The 21093-nt window shown below is 47.6% G+C and overlaps 1 protein-coding gene across 1 annotated transcript in view; it reads left to right on the top strand.

Annotated features, from left to right (window-relative positions):
- TADA2A (transcriptional adaptor 2A) overlaps positions 1–20313 on the top strand; it is a 40667-nt gene extending 20354 nt beyond the window's left edge. The window contains exons 9-15 of the mRNA XM_048482781.1: positions 1288–1351; positions 4868–4911; positions 6673–6783; positions 9729–9800; positions 12689–12821; positions 15196–15239; positions 20228–20313. Coding sequence (XP_048338738.1) covers positions 1288–1351; positions 4868–4911; positions 6673–6783; positions 9729–9800; positions 12689–12821; positions 15196–15239; positions 20228–20313 — 554 coding nt within the window. The remainder of the gene's footprint in view (positions 1–1287; positions 1352–4867; positions 4912–6672; positions 6784–9728; positions 9801–12688; positions 12822–15195; positions 15240–20227) is intronic.
- The last annotated feature ends 780 nt before the right edge of the window (positions 20314–21093 follow it).

The following is a 21093-nucleotide window of genomic DNA, read 5'->3' on the forward strand; positions in this document are numbered from 1 at the left end:
GGCTCCAAGGCGTGCGTTACTCGGGAGTAAGCTTGGTGGTAGTCAGTGGCTTTGCTTTGAAGCAACCATGCAACTCTTCGAACGGGTCAATCACTACCCTAGGAGGGTTTACTCAGAAGCAAGCCCCATTGCCAGCAACCGAGCTTACTACCAGGTAAAGGATCGCGCTTTAGTTTTTTGCATGAAAATCAGTGGGGTTTAACAGCGCTTAACACGGTTACCTACACTGCTTCCACAAAACTAGGTCTTAGGTTTAATGCTAATAATCGAGCCCAGTGGCCCAGGCCAGCCTAGATGTGGGGGGGGCAATCCCCCCCCCCCATGATGAACTCTGTTTGCGCGTGCCCACAGAGAGGGCTCTGAGTGCCACCTCTGGCACCTGTGCCATAGGTTCGCCACCACTGTTCTATTCATTAGTTTCTAATAATGTATATTTAGACTGGGTTCAGTAATTCTAACACAGGGCTCTTATATCCCCTTTACACGTATGCCCCAAAACATAAAACCTGCTTCAACATGCTTTTGGTCCCATGCCTGCAGTACTATGCATTATAATAGTATGACCAGATGAAAGAAACCACACGGTCATAACCATTTATACACCCAGCCCTGCAGAACAGGATTGTACAGTCATGATGCAAGTTCCACACTGCATGTACCTGCGGGGCAGAGGTGGGATCCAGCAGGTTCTCACAGGTTCCCGAGAGTAGGCTACTAATTATTTGTGTGTGCTGAGAGGGGGTTACTAATTGGTGGTTTTGCCACGTGATTTTTGCCTTAGTTACGCCCCTCCTCTCAGCAGTAGCGCACAGAACTTGAAGCAGTCTAGCAGGAGGTGCACCGGCGTGCGTGGCAGCCTGCGCCTGCGTGCATTCGTTTCCCGCCCAAGGACTGGCGCAGCGGCTGCATCCTTGCCATAGCCCCGCCCAGGAATGCCCCGCCCCTGGAATGCCCGGCCACTCCCCCGCCGTGCCCCGCCCAGCCCCATTGGCGTTACGCCACAGTTTGGATCCCACCACCATGGGAACCTGTTACTAAAATTTTTGGATCCCACCACTGCTGCGGGGGCCAATAATTCTATTTTTGCTGTAGCAGATTACTTCTCTAAAGTGTCTTTAGAGATTCAGACAAGGTTCAGCTGACCTCTTTACTGCTGAGCGGGAGCAGCACGGCCATTTTCATGCTGTGATAAAAGCAGGCAATGTTGATGGATTTTGTGAGAACTAGGGGGTGCTAACACTTCATATGATTTATTCTTTTGCGCTCTTTCTCTCTGAACTTCCACAGCTTTGAAGATTGCTGTTGTAGATATCTATCACTCTCGGTTAAAGGAAAGGCAACGAAGGAAAAAGTGAGTCTATCATTACATTTTCAATCCTTCTGAACTGGGCACGCTTTTCCATAAAAATGTACGGTGACTGCTCACTGCTTTGTATAGGCCTACCGACCAAAGCACAAATTGCAAGGGCAGCCATATTTGTTTACGTGTCTGTCTCATCTATGTATGAAATGGTGATTGGATCTAATTTTAAATCAGAAAGGATACATGGAACATTACCCAGGAGCAGCAGTGGCGTAGGAGGTTAAGAGCTTGTGTATCTAATCTGGAGGAACCGGGTTTGATTCCCAACTCTGCCGCCTGAGCTGTGGAGGCTTATCTGGAGAATTCAGATTAGCCTGTACACTCCCACACACGCCAGCTGGGTGACCTTGGGCTAGTCACAGCTTCTTGGAGCTCTCTCAGCCACACCTACCTCCAGGGTATTTGTTGTGAGGGGGGAAGGGCAAGGAGATTGTCAGCCCCTTTGAGTCTCCTGCAGGAGAGAAAGGGGGGATATAAATCCAAACTACTACTACTACTACTACTACTACTCTTCTTCTTCTTCTTCTTCTTCTTCTGCTGCTGCTGCTGCTACTGCTGCTGCTGCTGCTGCTGCTGCTGCTGCTCCTCCTCCTCCTCCTCCACACGGTCCATTCCTAAACTCATTTACTCCTCAGCTTGACTAGATACCAGAAGTGAGCTGCATTGGTGAAAAAGTGCCCAGAGAGATGGACCATGAGGAAGTGAGGCAGGGGAGTGGGTAGGGCTTAAAGGCAGATCCGTTTCACATTAAAATTAAGCCCCTTGCTTTATATGGAAGTGAGGAGGATAGATAGGTAAACAAAACGACCATCCCTGACACACAGAGCTTGGCTCCGATTGAGGAGTGATTGAATTGGCAGCGCCCATGAAGACCAGTGCCACAAGTTCTGCCCAGACCTGCACAATCCCTTCTGGGCACAGATCATGGTGCTAATTTTGGCTGAGAACTGGCATCCCAAGTGCCTGGCTGTAATGCTAAACACACTCATTAGGGAGTAAACCCCACTGAGTTCACTGAGACTTTCTTCTGTGTAAACGTACTGTCTGTCTCCTCCCTCAACAAGAGACTTAATACTTTCTGTCACAGAAATCAGCGATTGCACTTCACAGTGGCATTTAAGCATTCAGTTAATCTGGGGGAGGGGAAGGTGGAGATTCCTCACCTTCTGGTTAAGATGTACACACATCCTGCGCCAGGCGGTGATGGCCCTTCACCCATACTTGGACAACATTCTCATCCGCTCACCCTCTGCGGCCGAGGCACACGTCGACACTCGAGGTGATGATCTGCCTCCAAGAGCACAGTGAGCAAGGCAAAGAGCTCTTTCGTCCCCTCACAGTCGAGGGCAGGCAGTCTTCCTTAAACTACAGCTTGCCCACCCTTATTGATCCTCCCTGTAACGTACAGCTTCAGGGAACATTGTTTGCATTCTGGGGTCGACATGGAGTGATTACATACCCAGGTGGCCTGGCCGGCATTCTGTATAAGCTGGCTATGTCCTCTAGAAAACACCCCAGAATCCTTTGCAGTGGATAGGAGTGCTGTGGCAAATAAGTTGCATTAGAGAGTGTTCCTGTAAGGTCAAAAGCAGAGGTGGAATCCAGCAGGTTCTCACCAGTTCCCGAGATTGGGTTACTAATTATTTGTGTGTGCCAAGAGGAAGTTACTAATTGGGTCTGCTTTTCCATTAGAAATTACATTAGAAAGTCCAAACATCATAAAGTCCTGTTGTTTCCTATGTGGCTGGTTAGCGAAGGTAGAAAACGGGATAATTCTCCCTGTTGGGCTGTTGTAAAAACATGTTTTAGAAATATGGTAAAATTCCTTGTTTAAGGAAAGTCTCCTTCTTTTGATTTCTAGAAACAAAATTAAGTATTTGAAAGTATTAAGTATTTGATAGGCAGTCAATTAGAGGAGAAGTAGTTGTTTCTGTGGGCAGTAGATGATAGGACTTGCTATAATGAGTTTAAATTATGGACAGAAAGATACCAGCTGGAAATTAGGAACTTTTTTTTACAGTAAGAGTTTTTTACAGTGACAGAGAAATTATTAATGCCCCGCCCCCGGAATGCCCGGCCACGCCCCCGTCATGCCCCGCCCAGCCCCATTGGCGCTAAGCCACTGTTTGAATCCCACCACCACGGGAACCTGTTACTAAAATTTTTGGATCCCACCACTGGTCAAAAGCCTTAAAATGACGGGCATACTTCTGCAGCAGGGAATCCCAACCTTTTTGAGAAGACTGACGTTAATCCTGACTTCAGAATCCCCTTCTTGCTCTCCCCACAAAAAGGCGTGAAAACTTTTCAGCATCCTGTAGTGTGTTCTGCCCTCCTCCCTTTACAATCAGGAAACAGGAACTCCACCTAAGAGCATATTTGTGGTCGTCCATTCACAATCACGATGATATTACGACTCTGAATCTTGCTTTCCCAGTTATTGCTGTCCATGGATAAACCACATCGTGATCTTTGCCACAATGAGCAACTTCCTACTCTGTTTGATTTCCCAGCATCATGAAGATGAGTCAGCCAATTAACATTCTGTATCATTTGTTCATCCAGTTATATGACACTCAGGGATGATTCATCAACTGTTTAATTTGACGAGCCCTGTGTTGGGGTACATCAACAACTTATTTCAGTTCTTACTGATTTTTCCTGTATTTCCCAATATTGCCATTTTATAAAAATGCTGTTAACGTTGCTTTCACCTTCCTGTGAGGTAGGTGGGGCTGAGAGAGAGAGAAGCTGTGACTTGCCCAAGGTCACCCAGCTGGTGTGTGTGGGAGTGTACAGGCTAATCTGAATTCCCCAGATAAGCCTCCACAGCTCAGTCGGCAGAGCTGGGAATCAAACCTGGTTCCTCCAGATCAGAGTGCACCTGCTCTTAGCCACTGCTCTTAGCCACTACGCCACTAAGTCTACCTGATGTGGCGTAGGAGGTTAAGAGCTCGTGTATCTAATCTGGAGGAACCGGGTTTGATTCCCCTCTCTGCCGCCTGAGCTGTGGAGGCTTATCTGGGGAATTCAGATTAGCCTGTGCACTCCCACACACGCCAGCTGGGTGACCTTGGGCTAGTCACAGCTTCTCGGAGCTCTCTCAGCCCCACCCACCTCACAGGGTGTTTGTTGTGAGGGGGGAAGGGCAAGGATATTGTAAACCCCCTTGAGTCTCCTGCAGGAGAGAAAGGGGGGATATAAATCCAAACTCCTCCTCCTCCTCCTCCTCCTCCTCCTCCTCCTCCTCCTCCTCCTCCTCCTCCTCCTCCTCTTCTTCTTCTTCTTCTTCTTCTTCTTCTTCTTCTTCTTCTTCTTCTTCTTCTTCTTCTTCTTCTTCTTCTTCAAGGCTTTCTGTAAGGCAAGCAATATGTAACAGAGAATTATCCAGCCTTTTCTGGAAAATATTTGAGGATCTTCTTCATGCATAGATAGTTTTTCCACAACGGATAATTATTTACAGCTAGAAATGTTCCTAATTCAGGACGTCCCTTTTAATTACAGAATTATAAGAGACCACGGACTCATCAATCTCAGAAAGTTTCAAAGTGAGTACCAAAGTCATCAGACTTAATTGCTGGGCCATCCAGCTCAAATTAGTCTTCAAAAGGTGCTGCTTGGTTCATACTTCGTTTTTAGATAGTAATATTCAGGGGTGGTCTTAGTGATTACTGATTCTGGGCCCCAGGACAAATACCCAGAGTGGAGGCCCACCCAGGTCTCTAGCAAGGGGCAATCCTCAAGCTGGTTGCCAAAGAGGTGGGCACATGAAACGCCCCCTCACCCGCTGCCAGAGCCCTGGAGGGGTGGGTGCACACCATGGTGGGAGTCTGCTCTCCTTGTCCTTTCCTCTCCCTCTGGAGGGCAGTGTGGTGGGGGAGGGAATGTCAGGCTTTACATTGTCTAGGGCAGGGGTAGGGAGCCTGCGGCTCAAGAGCCGCATGCGGCTCTTCTGCCCTTGCACTGCGGCTCCACGAGCCGAGCCGCCGGCCCCATCCTTGCCCGCCCTGCAGGCAGCAGGGTGGGTGCACCAATTGCCCACGGTCGGCTGGGCCGCGCTGCGGGCTTCCCCTCTCGCCCACCCCGTTGGAGCGGGGTGGGTGCTTTCCCGGCGGCCGGCAAGGTCGAGCCGCCGGCTTCATCCTTGCCCGCCCTGCAGGCAGCAGGGCGGGCGCATCCATGCGCTTCTCAGAATGAGTGAAGTAAAAGGTAAAAAACCCCTACATATATAGTGTTTTTATTATAAATGTCAAAAATTATTTGCGGCTCCAAGTGTTTTCTTTTCCCGTGGAAAACGGGTCCAAATGGCTCTTTGAGTGTTAAAGGTCCCCTACCCCCGGTCTAGGGCAGCAGCTGTGAAGGCCCCATGCTTAAGACAGCCCTTGGCCATACATAGACCCTTGCAGCATGTTGAGGTAGGGAAGCAACAAGTAGACACAAACATGCTAAGGGCACAAAGTAAATTCCCTGGACTAGTATTGTCAAAGGCTTTCACGGCCGGATTCAACTGGTTGTGGTGGGGCCACAGGCAGCGTGGCCGTACTGGTAGATCACTTTATCAAAGCCACTTGCATCTGTGGCTGTGGACACAGTGTGTAACAGACTTCCCTTTGTGATACACCTCTGAAGATGCCAGCCACAGATGCAGGCGAAACGTTAGGAACAAGATCCACCAGACCACAACCACACATCCCTGGACTAGGTTTGAGAGTAGCTGCTGCTTGTGCTAAACCACACACAAACCCATAAGAACATAAGAACAAGCCAGCTGGATCAGACCAGAGTCCATCTAGTCCAGCTCTCTGCTACTCGCAGTGGCCCACCAGGTGCCTTTGGGAGCTCACAGGCAGGATGTGAAAGCAATGGCCTTCTGCGGCTGTTGCTCCCGAGCACCTGGACTGTTAAGGCATTTGCAGTCTCAGATCAAAGAGGATCAAGATTGGTAGCCATAAATCGACTTCTCCTCCATAAATCTGTCCAAGCCCCTTTTAAAGCTATCCAGGTTAGTGGCCTTCACCACCTCCTGTGGCAGCATATTCCAAACGAATATTCCACCCTCTTAACTGCCACTCCCACAGTGCTTAGTTTTGTAGTCACAAAGAAGCATCTTGAGAGAAGCGATGGGGGGTGAATGGCCAACAGTTAGGAGGGAAGTTTGAGTGAACCGTGCAGACAATTCTTGTCACCTGGTGCAGTGTCTCACCTGGCAGGAAGCAGAAGTAACCACAACATTGTCATTGTCTTCTTGGCACTTTACCTGTCTCCCTTGATGAGAAAGTAGCTTATCTGTGTCTGCATCTCTCCTGTAGTTCTAGAAAGAAGATATCCAAAGGAGGTTCAAGATCTTTATGAATCCATGAGGCGTTTTGCAAGAATACTAGGACCAATGGAGCATGACAAATTCATTGAAAGCAACGCATGTAAGCATCTGGACTTTATTTTTCATGTCCCTTTCCCTGTTAGTGGCAGAAAACAAAGTGGACTGTGTAAAGATCGGACCTGACTTTTGTCTGCATGTAAATTGTCACAAGGTCAATCAAATATCACACCCCCACCCTCTGCAAACTTCTTGGTACCTTCAGTAACTGCAGTATTTGTTCTCTACAATAATATTGTCTATAAAGTCAGCCTGCTGGTGAAGGAATACATAAGCTTTGGTGTTGCACCAAGCTCTTAGTAGTGGATAGAAGGATGTGTAAGAACATAAGAACAAGCCAGCTGGATCAGACCAGAGTCCATCTAGTCCAGCTCTCTGCTACTTGCAGTGGCCCACCAGGTGCCTTTGGGAGCTCACAATGGCCTTCTGCGGCTGTTGCTCCCGAGTACCTGGACTGTTAAGGCTTTTGCCAACTCAGATCAAAGAGGATCTAGATTGGTAGCCATAAATCGACTTCTCCTCCATCAATCTGTCCAAGCCCCTTTTAAAGCTATCCAGGTTAGTGGCCATCACCACCTCCTGTGGCAGCATATTCCAAACACCAATCCCACGTTGCGTGAAGAAGTGTTTTCTTTTATTAGTCCTAATTCTTCCCCCCAGCATTTTCAATGTATGCCCCCTGGTTCTAGTGTTGTGAGAAAGAGAGAAAAATTTCTCTCTGTCAACATTTTCTACCCCATGCGTGGACATAAGTACATGATGTTGATTATCTTTCCAGTACATAATACGCAGAACTGTTTTCTTAGTAACTTCAGAGAATGGCTTCTTTACAAAGGTTTTAGCATTTCAGATGTAAAATACATAGTCCCACTTGGATGTGGTAGCAGTTTTAGTTGGAAAAAAAGAATACCAAGGTAAAAATAAGCTGGTTAGGGACATAAGATCTGCTACAAATTTTGAATTTTTGACTCCATTTACATCTCTCTCCCTCTTGTCTATGTTGAACACTTAGGGAAGGGGTTTTATTCCCTTAGGGCAGTGGTGGCGAACCTTTGGCACTCCAGATGTTATGGATTGTTGGTTCTCTCATCAGCTCTTTCCAGCATGGCCAATTGGCCACATGCTGGCAGGGGCTGATGGGAACTTCGTAGTCCATAACATCTGGAGTGCCAAAAGGTTCACTACCACGCATCTTAGTATGGATGTCATAATTGCAGCCTTCCAGATGTTATGGATTACAAGTTCCTTATTCAGCCCCTGCCAGCATGATGCTGGCATGGGGATGATGGGAACTGTAGTCCATAACATCTGGAGGGCCGCGAGTTTGACACCCGTGCCTTAGGGAATAAAGCTTTTCAATCTGCATTGCGCTGTAGACTTGAAGAAGGACAATAACCTTTTCATTTATTGTAGGAAACGACAGAGGGGGTACACAGTAGCTACGCACATCCTTTCCAGGTGAGCGTTCAAGCCCTTAAAGCAGGCCTCTGACTCATTGGAAGTGGCTTTTGGCCATTGGACGTTCACACTCACTCCACCCGAGCGCAAGAAGCGTTGGCTGACTGAGGTCCCTTCCGCACATGCAGAATAATGCACATTCAATCCACTTTCATAATTGTTTAAAAGTGGATTTTGCTATTCCGCACAGTAAAATCCAGCTTCCAAGTGTGTTGAAAGTGGATTGAAAGTGCATTAATTCTGCTTGTGCGGAAGGGGCCCTAGAGTCAAATGCACACATTCAGGGCAGCTACAAGGTGGCCACATGGCCTTCCCTGACGTCCTTCTTTTGACCCTCTTTGGCAGGCCTCGTCTCCTACAGTGGGCAAAGCAGTTCTGCAGGCATTTGTCAAACAGACATCCTCATGGCCACCACCAATCTGCTTGAGCTTGCCAGTCTCCCAATGTGGGGCTATTCAGAATACCCACGAAAATGAAATAAAGGGTTGCACTTACCTGTCACTGTAGTTCATTGAGTGGGTTTCTGTGCATGCACACATCCATCCCTCCTGCCCAGCCATGGACTGCTATTTATCATCGCATTGCAACTGGCCGTTCAGGTCTTCCTTGTCTGGCGGTGGGGTGGTAGGACAGCTGAGGGAATAGCACTCTTCTCCCTCTCATCAGGTGACCATTTGGGTGAGAATCTTCTCTACCAGGGGGAGGGGGAGTGAGTGCTCTTCAGAGCTGCAGAGCAGACAGAAAGTTTGGAAATCTTTCTGTGGCAGGCCTGTGCAAGTCTCCAATGTGTGTCTGCACAAACATCTACTCAATCAACTACAGTTACAGATAAGTACAACTCTGTATCTAAAGCATAGGTGTCAAACTCGCGGCCCTCCAGATGTTATGGACTACTGGCATGATGCTGGCAGGGGATGAGGGGAACTGTAGTCCATAACATCTGGAGGGCCGCGAGTTTGGCATCTGTGATCTAAAGGGTTATTTTCATGAGTAATTTTTAGTTGAAATGCATTATTTTCACTGAACATGTATGCATCATTACAGATCTCTTATTTATCATTGCAGATAACTCTTTCTCATAATGTCCTTTGTGTGCATTTGAAAAACTCTGCTACCAATACCACAATGCACTGGACGGTGCCAAATTTTATCTCCTCGCTTCACATAATTGTCTGCGCTGAACATTCAGAACGCACAAGGCATGCCTACCCACTGTCAAAACAGATAGGGACTTTGTATGCTTTTAAAGAGGAACTTGATCACTTGTGGACTCTGTTGTTCAAAGAGTTAATACAGTGTTAGTGAACCGTGTGTGGGTCTTTGGGTCAGGGAGCCCTCAATTCATACCCCCACGCACCAGCTGACTTTCTGCAATGCACTCTCAGATGGATCTGTATTCTGAAGTTGTTGTGAGGTTGAAATAATCACATTTTGTTCTTGCTTGGAGAAAGAATCATAACAAAATCCAGTAATCCTGTTTTGTTTTGTTTTTTATCTCTGTGTCCCTCTTATTCTAAATGGGGAAATCAGTGGAATTTGAACTACGAAGGGAAATCAAACGGCTACAGGAATACAGAATAGCTGGCATCACTAATTTTTGCAGTAAGTGTGTAGTTGGAACATTAGTCAAGATTTTGCTATTTACACACAGGATATATTACTGAGAAGGCAGTTCCTTTTGAAAGGTGTCTGTGTAGCATCATTGCGCATTAAAGAAATCATCATCTGAACTGGTTTTAACCCTGGATCTCAGGGTAATGTCCCAAGGGCAGTTGTTAAATTCTAAAGCAGTGACCAGGTCTGAAGTTAATGGGGAACTAACTAGCTGACTCATGAGCGCTTTCATCTGAAGGATACAACAGTTTCATTTCTCATCATCATCAGAGCCTTACTTCCTGCCGGGAAAAAAATCTTGCTGCCAAATAGACTCACTTTAAATCGTCGGGGCTTTTTTCACAAGATCAACAAGGCCTAACTAGATTCAGGCTCTCAAGCAAGGCAGAGGCCCCTTCCGCACACGCAAAATAATGCGTTTTCAAACCACTTTCACAACTGTTTGCAAGTGGATTTTGCTATTCCGCACAGCTTCAAAGAGCACTGAAAGCAGTTTGAAAGTGCATTATTCTGCATGTGCGGAAGGAGCCTGAATTTGTACATGATCAGTTATCTCTTGAACACATTACAGTCTCTGGTTTGCTTATATGTTCAAGGGCTGTATGGGAAGTTGCAGCTGGAAAACACAGTTGCAGCTGGAACACAGCAATTCATAAGCAAGGTGAGGCTCATTAATGTGCCTGCCTCAATCCAGTGAAGTCACCTGGTGATGTAAGTTGCAGCAGAGATGCTCTTTTTCCAGAGAGCTTGTGTCATAATTCCATAGAGAAACAAAGAGGTTGCTACAGCTGGTGTGATGCAACACACCTAGGGTTGCCATGCAGCAAACTTTCAGAGAGCAGCAGGCAACACCGTCTCCCGGCAGAGTGTACAGTGTTCATGCTCCCAAGCAGATGTTTGTGTCTGCATATTACTCAAAGCAAACACTTGAGAATAAGAGCACATCAACAAGGAAATAGGAGAAAAGCTTTTTGGCATAATTCTCACAAAAGCAGATAGTATGGTAAAACGAGGCGGACCGTGTCACTTCCAGTGGCTGTCAGGGTTTTGCATGATGGAATGCTACTTCATAAAAAAATAGCTCCCTACACAAGGGCCCTTCCAAGACGTGGGCCAAAATTCCCCAGGGACGCAAGTAAAAGTTACTGGCCCCTAGGAAGTTGTTCGCGATAGGCTTCGCTGCTTCATCGCAGCAGCGCCGCCCTCGCTCCCCCCCAGCGGCGCGAAGCCGCTGTTTCCCAGCCTCGCTCGGGGAGCGAGGTTTTGCAGAAACAGTGGCTTCCAACCGCTGCCGTGCGAACGGCAGCCGCTGGAAGGCGCCATGTCCCCCGCACCATCCCTGCCAGCTTACCTCGTCTCCTGGCTTCCGGCTCATTGCAGAGGCTGTGGGGACATACACCTTCGGCCTGGGGATCTAGAGCCGTTGCTCCAGCCTCAGGGTAGAACCCCTGGCCTCTGGCGACGAGCTGGAGGCCAGGGGACGCAGGTAAGTTGGCAGGGACGGCTAGCTCGTATGGCGCTTCGCGCCGCTGTTCGTTACCCTCCCGGGACCGTCCATGCGAACGGTCCCGGGGGGGGGTGCGTCGGCGTCGTTTACGCCGACGCACCCTCGCACCCTCGCACCATTGTGGTGCGGATGTCAGGGAGAAGGGTTTCTCCATGATACTCACTTTTTTTGTGGATAGGAACCATCCCCGCCCCACTGCCATTAGGATGTGTTGATCATGTGATCTGCCATCTTCAGCGTGAAACAGTACAGCCCCCAGACAGGATGGCCACCTCGTATGCTTTTTGTGCAAACTAGGCCTCGGAGGCACCGACTGCAAACATTTCCCAAGCACGATTACTTATCCCGCTGCTCCATTGTAGTTACTGTGGTGCATGAGAGAGTATTGCAATTAATGCTGTGTATTGTATACTTTGCTATTATAGCCCATTCCCTCTTCTGTTTCACTAAATATGAGGGACATAGGGGGAAATATGCAAATGCTCTTCCCTTGAACTGTGACAGGATTCCAGATACTCAAAAGATCTTATACATGCTAAATAACCCTGATCTTGTCATTTGTGAATTGGTGGCCAAGTTTTTACTAGAAATTATACACCCGAAAGGATAGTTCTGTTTTTTAACTTTGTTGTGTCACTTAGTTCTTTGGAGATTCTTTGTTCTCATTCTCTTTGGGGATTGTTTTAAATCTGGGTTTGGGTTTTTTTTGGGGGGTGGGGGGTATCCTGTATTTTACCTGTATCATCTTATATGCCAGTAAAGGCTTGGTGCTATGCTATGTATACTTGACTAGGTAGCATCACCATTGGTATTAAATATAGTAAAACCAATTTCAGCTTGATAAGTTTTAATATTACAGAAGGCCCAGTAGGAAGCGTCAGAAATTTCCTTGTTTTTCAGTTTACATCTTCTGCATGATACATTATGTTTTACCCACAAACAAAGGCCCCTTCTGCACACGCGAAATAATGCGTTTTCAAACCACTTTCACAACTGTTTGCAAGTGGATTTTGCCATTCCGCACAGCTTCAAAGAGCACTGAAAGCAGTTTGAAAGTGCATTATTCTGCATGTGCGGAATAAGCCAAAGATAATATTGGACATTTATTGAAGGCAGACTTATGTGAGTGTTTTCTGAGAGTTCCTGCTAGGCTTCTTTTTGCAATCTTAAAGATTACCAGTAAATGTCAACATTCACCAAATAGGCCATTTCAATGAAATATCTGTAAGGCTTTAATGATTTGTTTTCTTGATTTGGGAAATCACACTGGGACAAAGGGGTTTGTGTGTGTGTGTGTGTGTGTGGGGGATATGCTGTAAAGACCAAGACTTAAGTAAGTCAACCCTAACATGCACTTTGTTGGCTGCAGGTGCGAGAACATATGACCGCCTCAAGAAGACCCGGGAAGAAGAGCGCCTGAAGCGCACCATGTTTTCTGAAGTGCTCCAGTACATTCAGGACAGCAACGCCTGCCAGCAGTGGCTCAGCCGGCAAGCTGATATGTACATCTGCAATTAAAATAGACTATATATATATATATATGTAGAACGATGCACCTGGTTTGTCTGGGGATAGAGTAGTGAGATAGTACAACGAAGAAGTTAGGTTTGGGTTTAAGAAGAAGAAAAAGAGTTTGGATTTATATCCCCCCTTTCTCTCCTGCAGGAGACTCAAAGGGGCTTACAATCTCCTTGCCCTTCCCCCCTCACAACAAACACCCTGTGAGGTAGGTGGAATTTGAGAGCACCTCCTGAGAAGCTGTGACCTTATGCAAAGGTCACCCAGCTGGCATGTTAATGGGAATGTAGCGCGGCCTAATCTAGATTCCCTCGTTAAGCCTCCACAGCTCAGGCAGCAGAGCTGGGAATCAAACCTGGTTCCTCCAGATTAGATACACGAGCTCTTAACCTCCTACGCCACTGCTGCTACGCCACGAGCTCTTTTTACCAATTTTGCTGTGAAATAGGACCAGTGTTCTACCCAGTAAGTCAGTGACAGAACAGTCCAAAGCGATGATGCTCCTTTTCTAAGTCCATTGAAGTCACTGGGCTTAGCAGGGCGCAACTCTGCTTTGGGTGGCACTGTGAAAATAGGAAGGAGGGTAGCTTTGAAGAACGTGAGCATGTACACGGGTATGCTTATTTACCCACTGTTGAGGAAGGGATCTGTTAGGGAATAAAACCAGGATCAGCACTGATGCTTGGGCTCTGGTCAGTCTCTGTTTTTAAAAAAAGGTGGGGGGGGGGGAGTCCATGCCTAGATAACCCGTATTCTGTGCCAAGCTAGCTTAAATACTGTAACATGCATTAATCTTCTTTTGAGTATAATTTATTCTAGTCATGTGTGTGAGTGAGAGAGAGAGAATGAAGTGCCATCAAATCACAACCAAATTACAGCAACCCAGTAGGGTTTTCAAGGCAAGAGATGTTTGGAGATGCAGAGGTGGGATCCAGCAGGTTCTCACCAGTTCCCGAGAGTGGGTTACTAATTATTTGTGTGTGCCGAGAGGGGGTTACTAATCGGGTCTGCTTTTCCGTTAGAAATTCCATTAGGTCCAAAAATCATAAAGTCCTGTTGTTTCCTATGTGGCTGGTTAGCGAAGGTAGAAAACGGGATAAATTCTCCCTGTTGAAAGGACTGTGTTTAAAAACATGTTTTAGAAATATGAAGGTAAAGTTCCTTTGTTTAAGGAAAGTCATCGCTTCTTTTGATTTCTAGAGAAACAAAATTGGGTTAAGTTATTTGAAAGTATTAAGCAATTTGACAGGCAGTCAATGAGAGCTTGAGAAGTAGTTGTAAACTTCTGTTGGCAGACTATTCCAGGGACTTGCTATAATGAGTTTAAATTATGGACAGAAAGATACCAGCTGGAAATTAGGAACTTTTCTTTTACAGTAAGAGTTTTTTACAGTAACAGAGAAATTATTAATGCCCCGCCCTCGAGATGCCCGCCCCACGCCTCGCCGTCGTGCCCCTCACTTCAGCCCCGCTTGAGATTGCTTTCACGCCACTGTTTGAATCCCACCACCATGGGAACCTGCTACTGAAATTTTTGGTTCCCACCACTGTGGAGATGGTTTGTCATTGCCTGCCTCTACATGGGCTGAGAGTTCCCAGAAAACTGTGACTGGGCCAAGGTCACCCAGCAGGCTTCATGAGCAGGAGTGGGGCATAGAATAGTCTGCCGCTCTTAACCACTATACTAGCCAGCTCTCTATTCTAGCTGTGCCAGTTGCCAAAAGGGTAATGGTTCCAAAGCCCTCCTCCAGCTACTGATAATCTTGTTTAGCCACCTCTGTAGATTCTCAGATTTGAGGAAGAAGAAGAATAGTTGGATTTATATCCCCCCCTTTCTCTCCGGTAAGGAGACTCAAAGGAGCTGACAAACTCCTTTTCCTTCAATGTATTGTCAAAGGCTTTCCCTTTCCCCCCTCACAACAAACCCCCTGTGAGGTAGGTGTGGCTGAGAGAGCTCAGAAGAAGCTGTGACTAGCCCAAGGTCACCCAGCTGGCGTGTGTGGGAGTGCACAGGCTAATCTGAATTCCCCAGATAAGCCTCCACAGCTCAAGCGGCAGAGCGGGGAATCAAACCCGGTTCCTCCAGATTAGAGTGCACCTGCTCTTAACCACTGCGCCACTGCTGCTCATATAATTTCAATTTTATCTTTTAAGCCGTAACAGCTAGAAATCACGGCATGCACACAGCCTTGCTGGCCACCCGTAGGCTATCCAGCTGCCATTTCTTCAAAGCTTATGCAATATGTACTGTAAAAAGAAAAGCTGCATGAAATAGCTCAGAATATAGGGAAAGGGTTCAGGCAAACCACTCTTGTGCTAGGAAAGACTAATCTATCATTTTAAAATTTTCATTTTCAGTGACTCTGGCCTGAATCCTGCAATGCCAATTACTTCAAATTCAGGTAAATATTTTGTTGAAGCTTCTCCTGCAGTTATGAGTCTTGTGCCTCCGTTCATCAGGTTCGTTGTTCTTAGAAACGAGAAAATAGGTCTGGTCCCTTTTACAGTGAAGTTAGACCAGTGATTCCCAAAGTGGGTGCCACTGCCCCCAGGTGGGTGCTGCAGCGATCCAGGGGGGCGGTGATGACCACAGGTAGAAACCTTAATACATATATCTTTCTGTTTAATCGCTATTAAAAAAATTAAAAAAAATAATTTCCAGGGGGCGCTAAGTAATATCTTTTCTGGAAAGGGGGCGGTAGGCCAAATAAGTTTGGGAACCACTGAGTTAGACCATGAAAAATGTAGCACCGAAACACCGTTTCGATCAATGGCTGCATCTTCTGATCAATGCACCCGCAGCCCCTCTTTGCAAAGGCACTGGAAAGCGCAGAATCCAGCATCCATCCCTAAAACAGGACCTTTCCCTGATGAATCCTTTGCAGCTAACACTACAGCATGCACAAGTGAAGAATAGAAATCTGCAAATTGCAACTGAATGTCTGTAGAGCAAAGGGCTGCAGAGGCGGCTGCAAAACACACACACACACACACACACACTCAGCCCCACCTACCCTGTTTCCCCGAATATAAGACATCCCTGGAAAATAAGACGTAGTAGAGGTTTTGCTGAAGTGCGAAATATAAGGCATCCCCCGAAAGTAAGACGTAGCAAAGTTTTTGTTTGGAAGCATGCCCGACGAACAGAGCACAGAAAAATAAGACATCCCCTGAAAAAAAGACATAGCGCATCTTTGGGAACAAAAATTAATATAAGACACTGTCTTATATTCGGGGAAACACGGTATTTCCCTGATGGACAAATATTTGCTGCATATTCATCTGAGCTTTGACATATACACGGATTGTTTTCAACACACCTGGGGCCACCGGGCTGTCTTTCCAGCCAAAACCGGCATCCCAAATGGAATCTTTGGTACCCACTGAGCAATGAGTCAAACTCATTAGTGTCGATAATGTTGCTCGAGGGTCCTCAAGATGGAAGGGAAAGAGCAGCTGCTGAAAGATGGGTGATTTTTAAAGTTGCATTTCTCTGTTGACAGTTTGTTGTCTCTTAGGGCTGTTAGCTATTACGCAATTGCATATTTCCACTGATGACGCCTCTCAGGCGAAGTGTGAGTAATACGGCGGCAAGTTCTGTGACGTGCGCCCGGCTTGGTAGCCCAGCCCTGACTGGGAATGTGACACAGGCAAGAAGGTTGAGCTCAATTGCTCTTTTGGAGCCACAAAAACTCCCCAATTAGTCTGTCATGGGAGCAAGAGTGGCTCAGCACGTCACATAGCTGGGTGCGCCGAGTTCAAGTTCCTGACTTTTCTCGGCCTCAGATTGTGGCCCAAAGTGCATTTGCCAAGAAATGTGTACTTTTGAGCTGAGCAGGGCTGACTCCAGAAAAAGCAAGAGTTCTTTGGATTTTTATCCTTGGTCCCTGAGGCTGAACAGGTTAACAATGTAACATTTAAACTAAACAACCATGTTAACAATGTAACGTGTAAACTAAAATAAGCGGCGATTCCCTTACCACCACCCCCTTCTTATCCTTATCCCCAACTAATTCCTTATCTAATTCCTTATCTAATCCCCATCTAATTTCCCCATCTATTCCTTTTCCCCATCTAATTATCCTTTTCCCCATCTAATTCCTCCTTCCTTAAAAGCCAGTTGCTTCGCGAGCCCTTCATCTGTTCACGCTGCAGTTATCGTATAGCACAGGGGTCTGCAACCTGTGGCTCTCCAGATGTTCGTGGACTACAATTCCCATCAGCCCCTACCAGCATGGCCAATTGGCCATGAACATCTGGAGAACCACAGTTTGCAGAGACCCCTGGTATAGCAGATCCCAAGTCTCATGCTTTCGATGTTGGGGAGGAGGCCATTCCCCATGGTAGAGCAGCCGATGCTTTGCCTGGATCTCTGATTTGTTCCTGACAGCATCTCCAGTTAAATGCTCTTAGAGAGCAGTCATTTGAAAAACACCTTTCAGTGCCAAAAATCTTAGGCTCATTCCGCACATGCAGAATAATGCACTTTCAAACTGCTTTCAGTGCTCTTTGAAGCTGTGCAGAATGGCAAAACCCGCTTGCAAACAGTTGTGAAAGTGGTTTGAAAACGCATTATTTTGTGTGTGCGGAAGGGGACTTAGAGAACCACCAGGGATGGAGCGAAGGGAAATTGCACCCCTACTGTGGCACCCCTGCTTTGAGGTGTGCCCGGGGTGCCCCCCCCCCCGGCGCTATGCCACTGAGAGCCACTGCTTGTCCAAGTAGGCCATGCTGGACTCAATGGACCAGTGGCTAAGTCAGTAGCTTCGTTTGTTTGTTCGTTTAGCTTGTAGGCCATCTGTCCCTGCAAGTGGCCTCAGGGCAGCTTACATCAATCAAGTCACAATCTTAAAAAATATAATTTCCATCATAGCTTTGCAGTTTTTCACATACCCCAGAAACAATGACAGGATTTCCAGTTTTCAGGTGGTCGCCCGATGGATGGGGAAGCCTGATACAGGACTAGACTGATTGGGGTATGAAGGTGAGGGGCAGGAGGAAACTTGGGGGGGGGGGCACGGTCCATGAGTTTTGGGGTGCTTGCAGGAACCCAGATGCCCCACTGCCACCGGTGACTGTTCCAATATTATTCCTGAATCTTCCACAGAGTCCTGTGCATGCATGCTAAAAAAAATGGAAAACTGTGCCATTCATTCATTCATTCATTCATTCATTCATTCATTCATTCATTCATTCATTCATTTATTATTAGTTTTATATACTGCCCTCCCCCTGAGGGCTCAGGGCGGTTCACAACAGGTGAAAACATACATTAAAACATAATTTAAATACCAATTACATAAAAACAGAATCCATTAAAAAATGTGGACGGCGTCTGGCTCCCCCCCCCCCTCGTGCCCACGGGAGGCCAGATGACACGGTAGATGTATTTTTAACCAGGCTGGCCAAATGCCTGGCGGAACAGGTCCGCCTCGCAGCCTGTGGCTCTCCAGATGTTCATGGACTACAATTCCCATCAGCCCCTACCAGCATGGCCAATTGGCCATGCTGGCAGGGGCTGGTGGGAATTGTAGTCCGTGAACATCTGGACATGAACATCATGAACAGCAAAATTTGATTTTTTTTGCTCAAATCTATTCCATCTACTCCTGCCGTTTTTGTTCAGTTTCCATGTAGATCAGGATTTATGAATGTTGACGGGGCGTATCCATCCCCCTGTGGTTCCATTCTCAAGAAAACACACACCAGTTTTTAGTTTGCCACTTTTGTCCACCTCTTGAGTCTGCATTGCTAACATTTTGCGCTCTTTAAATAAGCTGTCCAGCACTATATTGTGAGGACTTTAAATAAGATGTCTGTACTATTTTAAGCTACTCTCCTTTCTTTAACAGCTAGTTCTCAGAAGGACTGGCTGTTTTGTTAGCAGTGACGGCGACTCAGTCTAAACTAGCTGAGACAATACCTGGTGGGGATCAGGCTGCTTCTGAATTCCCAAAAAATAATAATGCAAGAAGAATTATTTCCCTCGCATTTGAAGTCCTGATAGGACAGTGATGGCGAACCTTTTCGAGACCGAGTGCCCAAACTGCAACCCAAAACCCACTTATTTATCGCAAAGTGCCAACATGGCAATTTAACCTGAATACTGAGGTTTTAGTTAAGAAAAAGTGGTTGGCTCTGAGGCGTACGTTACTCGGGAGTAAGCTTGGTGGTAGTTGTTGGCTTTGCTTTGAAGCAACCATGAAACTCTTCGAACGGGTGAATCACGACCCTAGGAGGGTTTACTCAGAAGCAGGCCACATTGCCAGCAACCGAGCTTACTCCCAGGTAAAGGATCATGCTTTAGTTCTTTGCCTGAAAATCAGTGGGGTTTAACAGCACTTAACAGGATTACCTACACTGCTTCTCCAAAACTAGGTCTTAGGTTTAATGCTAATAATCGAGCCCAGCGGCCCAGGCCAGCCTAGATGTGTGAGGGGGTGGGTGATTTCCCCCCCACATGATGAACTCTGTTTGTGCGTGCCCACAGAGAGGGCTCTGAGTGCCACCTCTGGCACCCATGCCATAGGTTCGCCATCACTGTGATAGGAGGAACATGGCCAAAGGGGAGGGGTTGTGTTCCAGGCAGAAGCGTACTGGGAGTAAATGGTGCCCGGAGACAAATTGTCTCCAGGACGCCCCCCAGGCTCTGCCCCCCTACCATCCCAGTTCCGCCCCCTGATGCCCCCAGGCTCCATCCCTCCACTGCCCTCGACCCTGCCCATGTCACCATGGACATGGGCAAGGTCTAGGGTGCCCATCTCCCCCCCCCCCCGACTCCCCCTGCCGGCTGGGCTCCCTACGGGCAGGCCAGAAGAAACTGCACTCCTGGCCTCGGAGACCTGCTTTTATAAGCACTGAGGCTGGGGGTGGAACTTGGGGAGCAGGAAAGGGTGGGACTTCCTGCACCCCAAGTCCCACCCTCAGCCTCAGTGCTTATAAAAGGTCTTCGAGACTGGGACTGCAGTCTCCTCTGGCCTGCACAGAGGGGAGGTCAGAAGAGACTACAGGCTGCCGGCTGGGAGCCCATCTGGCAGGGGGGGAAGGGAGGGGGAAATCCAGGGTGGGGTTAAGGGCACTTGGAGGCAGCAGGAAGTCCTGCTGCCTTGTCGTTTTTGCATGCCTCGACTGACACGAACAGGGTTGAGGCACACGAAAACGACGAGGCAGCAGGACTTCCTGGTCACATGGGGAGCCGATTTTGCGCCCCCCACGTGACCAGAAGCGTGGCGCCCGGGGACAAGGGGTACCCCTTGTCCCTAGGTAGATACGCCACTGGTTCCAGGCTTGCTTTATGAAGATTGAGAATGATCCCAGTTGGGAGTCCTGCTTCATCGCATCTACCTGGTCTGTTCTAGGGGTTGCTCTTATCTCGCTGTTCTCTCCGCAGGTAGGAGGAATGCACCTCCGCTGAACCTGACCGGCCTCCCAGGCACAGAGAAGCTGAATGGGAAGGAAAAAGAGGTAAGTAGATGATAGCGCCCTGTCCCACGGCCATGTCCAGGGGGGTGTTTGTATTCATAGAAACCATGTCATCAGCTACACCCACATGAATATTTATATGTTACTTGGGCAGCCTCCAGGAATGCCAGCTTCCAGGCACACTTTCTCAAAGAACTCCCACAGGCCCAGCCATCTATGCATAGGGAAATGTGGCACTGGAGCCGTCCCCGGCCGTGGCAGCATCCGAATTGGTCTGCCACTGCCTTCCTCTGCCTAGCAACTCTGGCATTTCTTGGTGGCCTCCCGTCCGAATGCTAATCTGGGCCACCTAGGTCAGGGCAAGTAAATCTGACTATGTATGACTGTGAATCTGCACGTGTGAGAAAGGGAGTGTTGGGGAAGTGGTGTTCATTGGGCTAAAGGAAAAGCCCCTGGGTTAATCTCAGGCAAAGAAAGCAGTGCCTTTGGTGTTTTAGAGGAAGACTATGAGATGCTTAAGATACCATTTGGTACCCTGGTGGCCATTCGGGCTGCCCCCCTTTCTCTTCTATCGTGGTTTCAGGTCATCTTTCTTCAGATGTATGGGGGAGAAGTCGATCTGTGGCTACCTATCTTGATCCTCTTTGATCTGAGATTGCAAACGCCTTAGCAGACCAGGTGCTCGGGAGCAATCTCAGATCAAAGAGGATCAAGATAGGTAGCCACCAGATTACATTCCCCACTCCTCCACATGAAGTCTGCTGGTGACCTTAGGCTAGTCACAGTTCTCTCAGCCCCACCTATCTCTCAAGGTTTCTGTTGTGTGGGGGGGGG

The sequence above is a fragment of the Sphaerodactylus townsendi genome, unplaced genomic scaffold, assembly GCF_021028975.2.
Source record: "Sphaerodactylus townsendi isolate TG3544 unplaced genomic scaffold, MPM_Stown_v2.3 scaffold_22, whole genome shotgun sequence".
Classification (NCBI taxonomy): domain Eukaryota; kingdom Metazoa; phylum Chordata; class Lepidosauria; order Squamata; family Sphaerodactylidae; genus Sphaerodactylus; species Sphaerodactylus townsendi.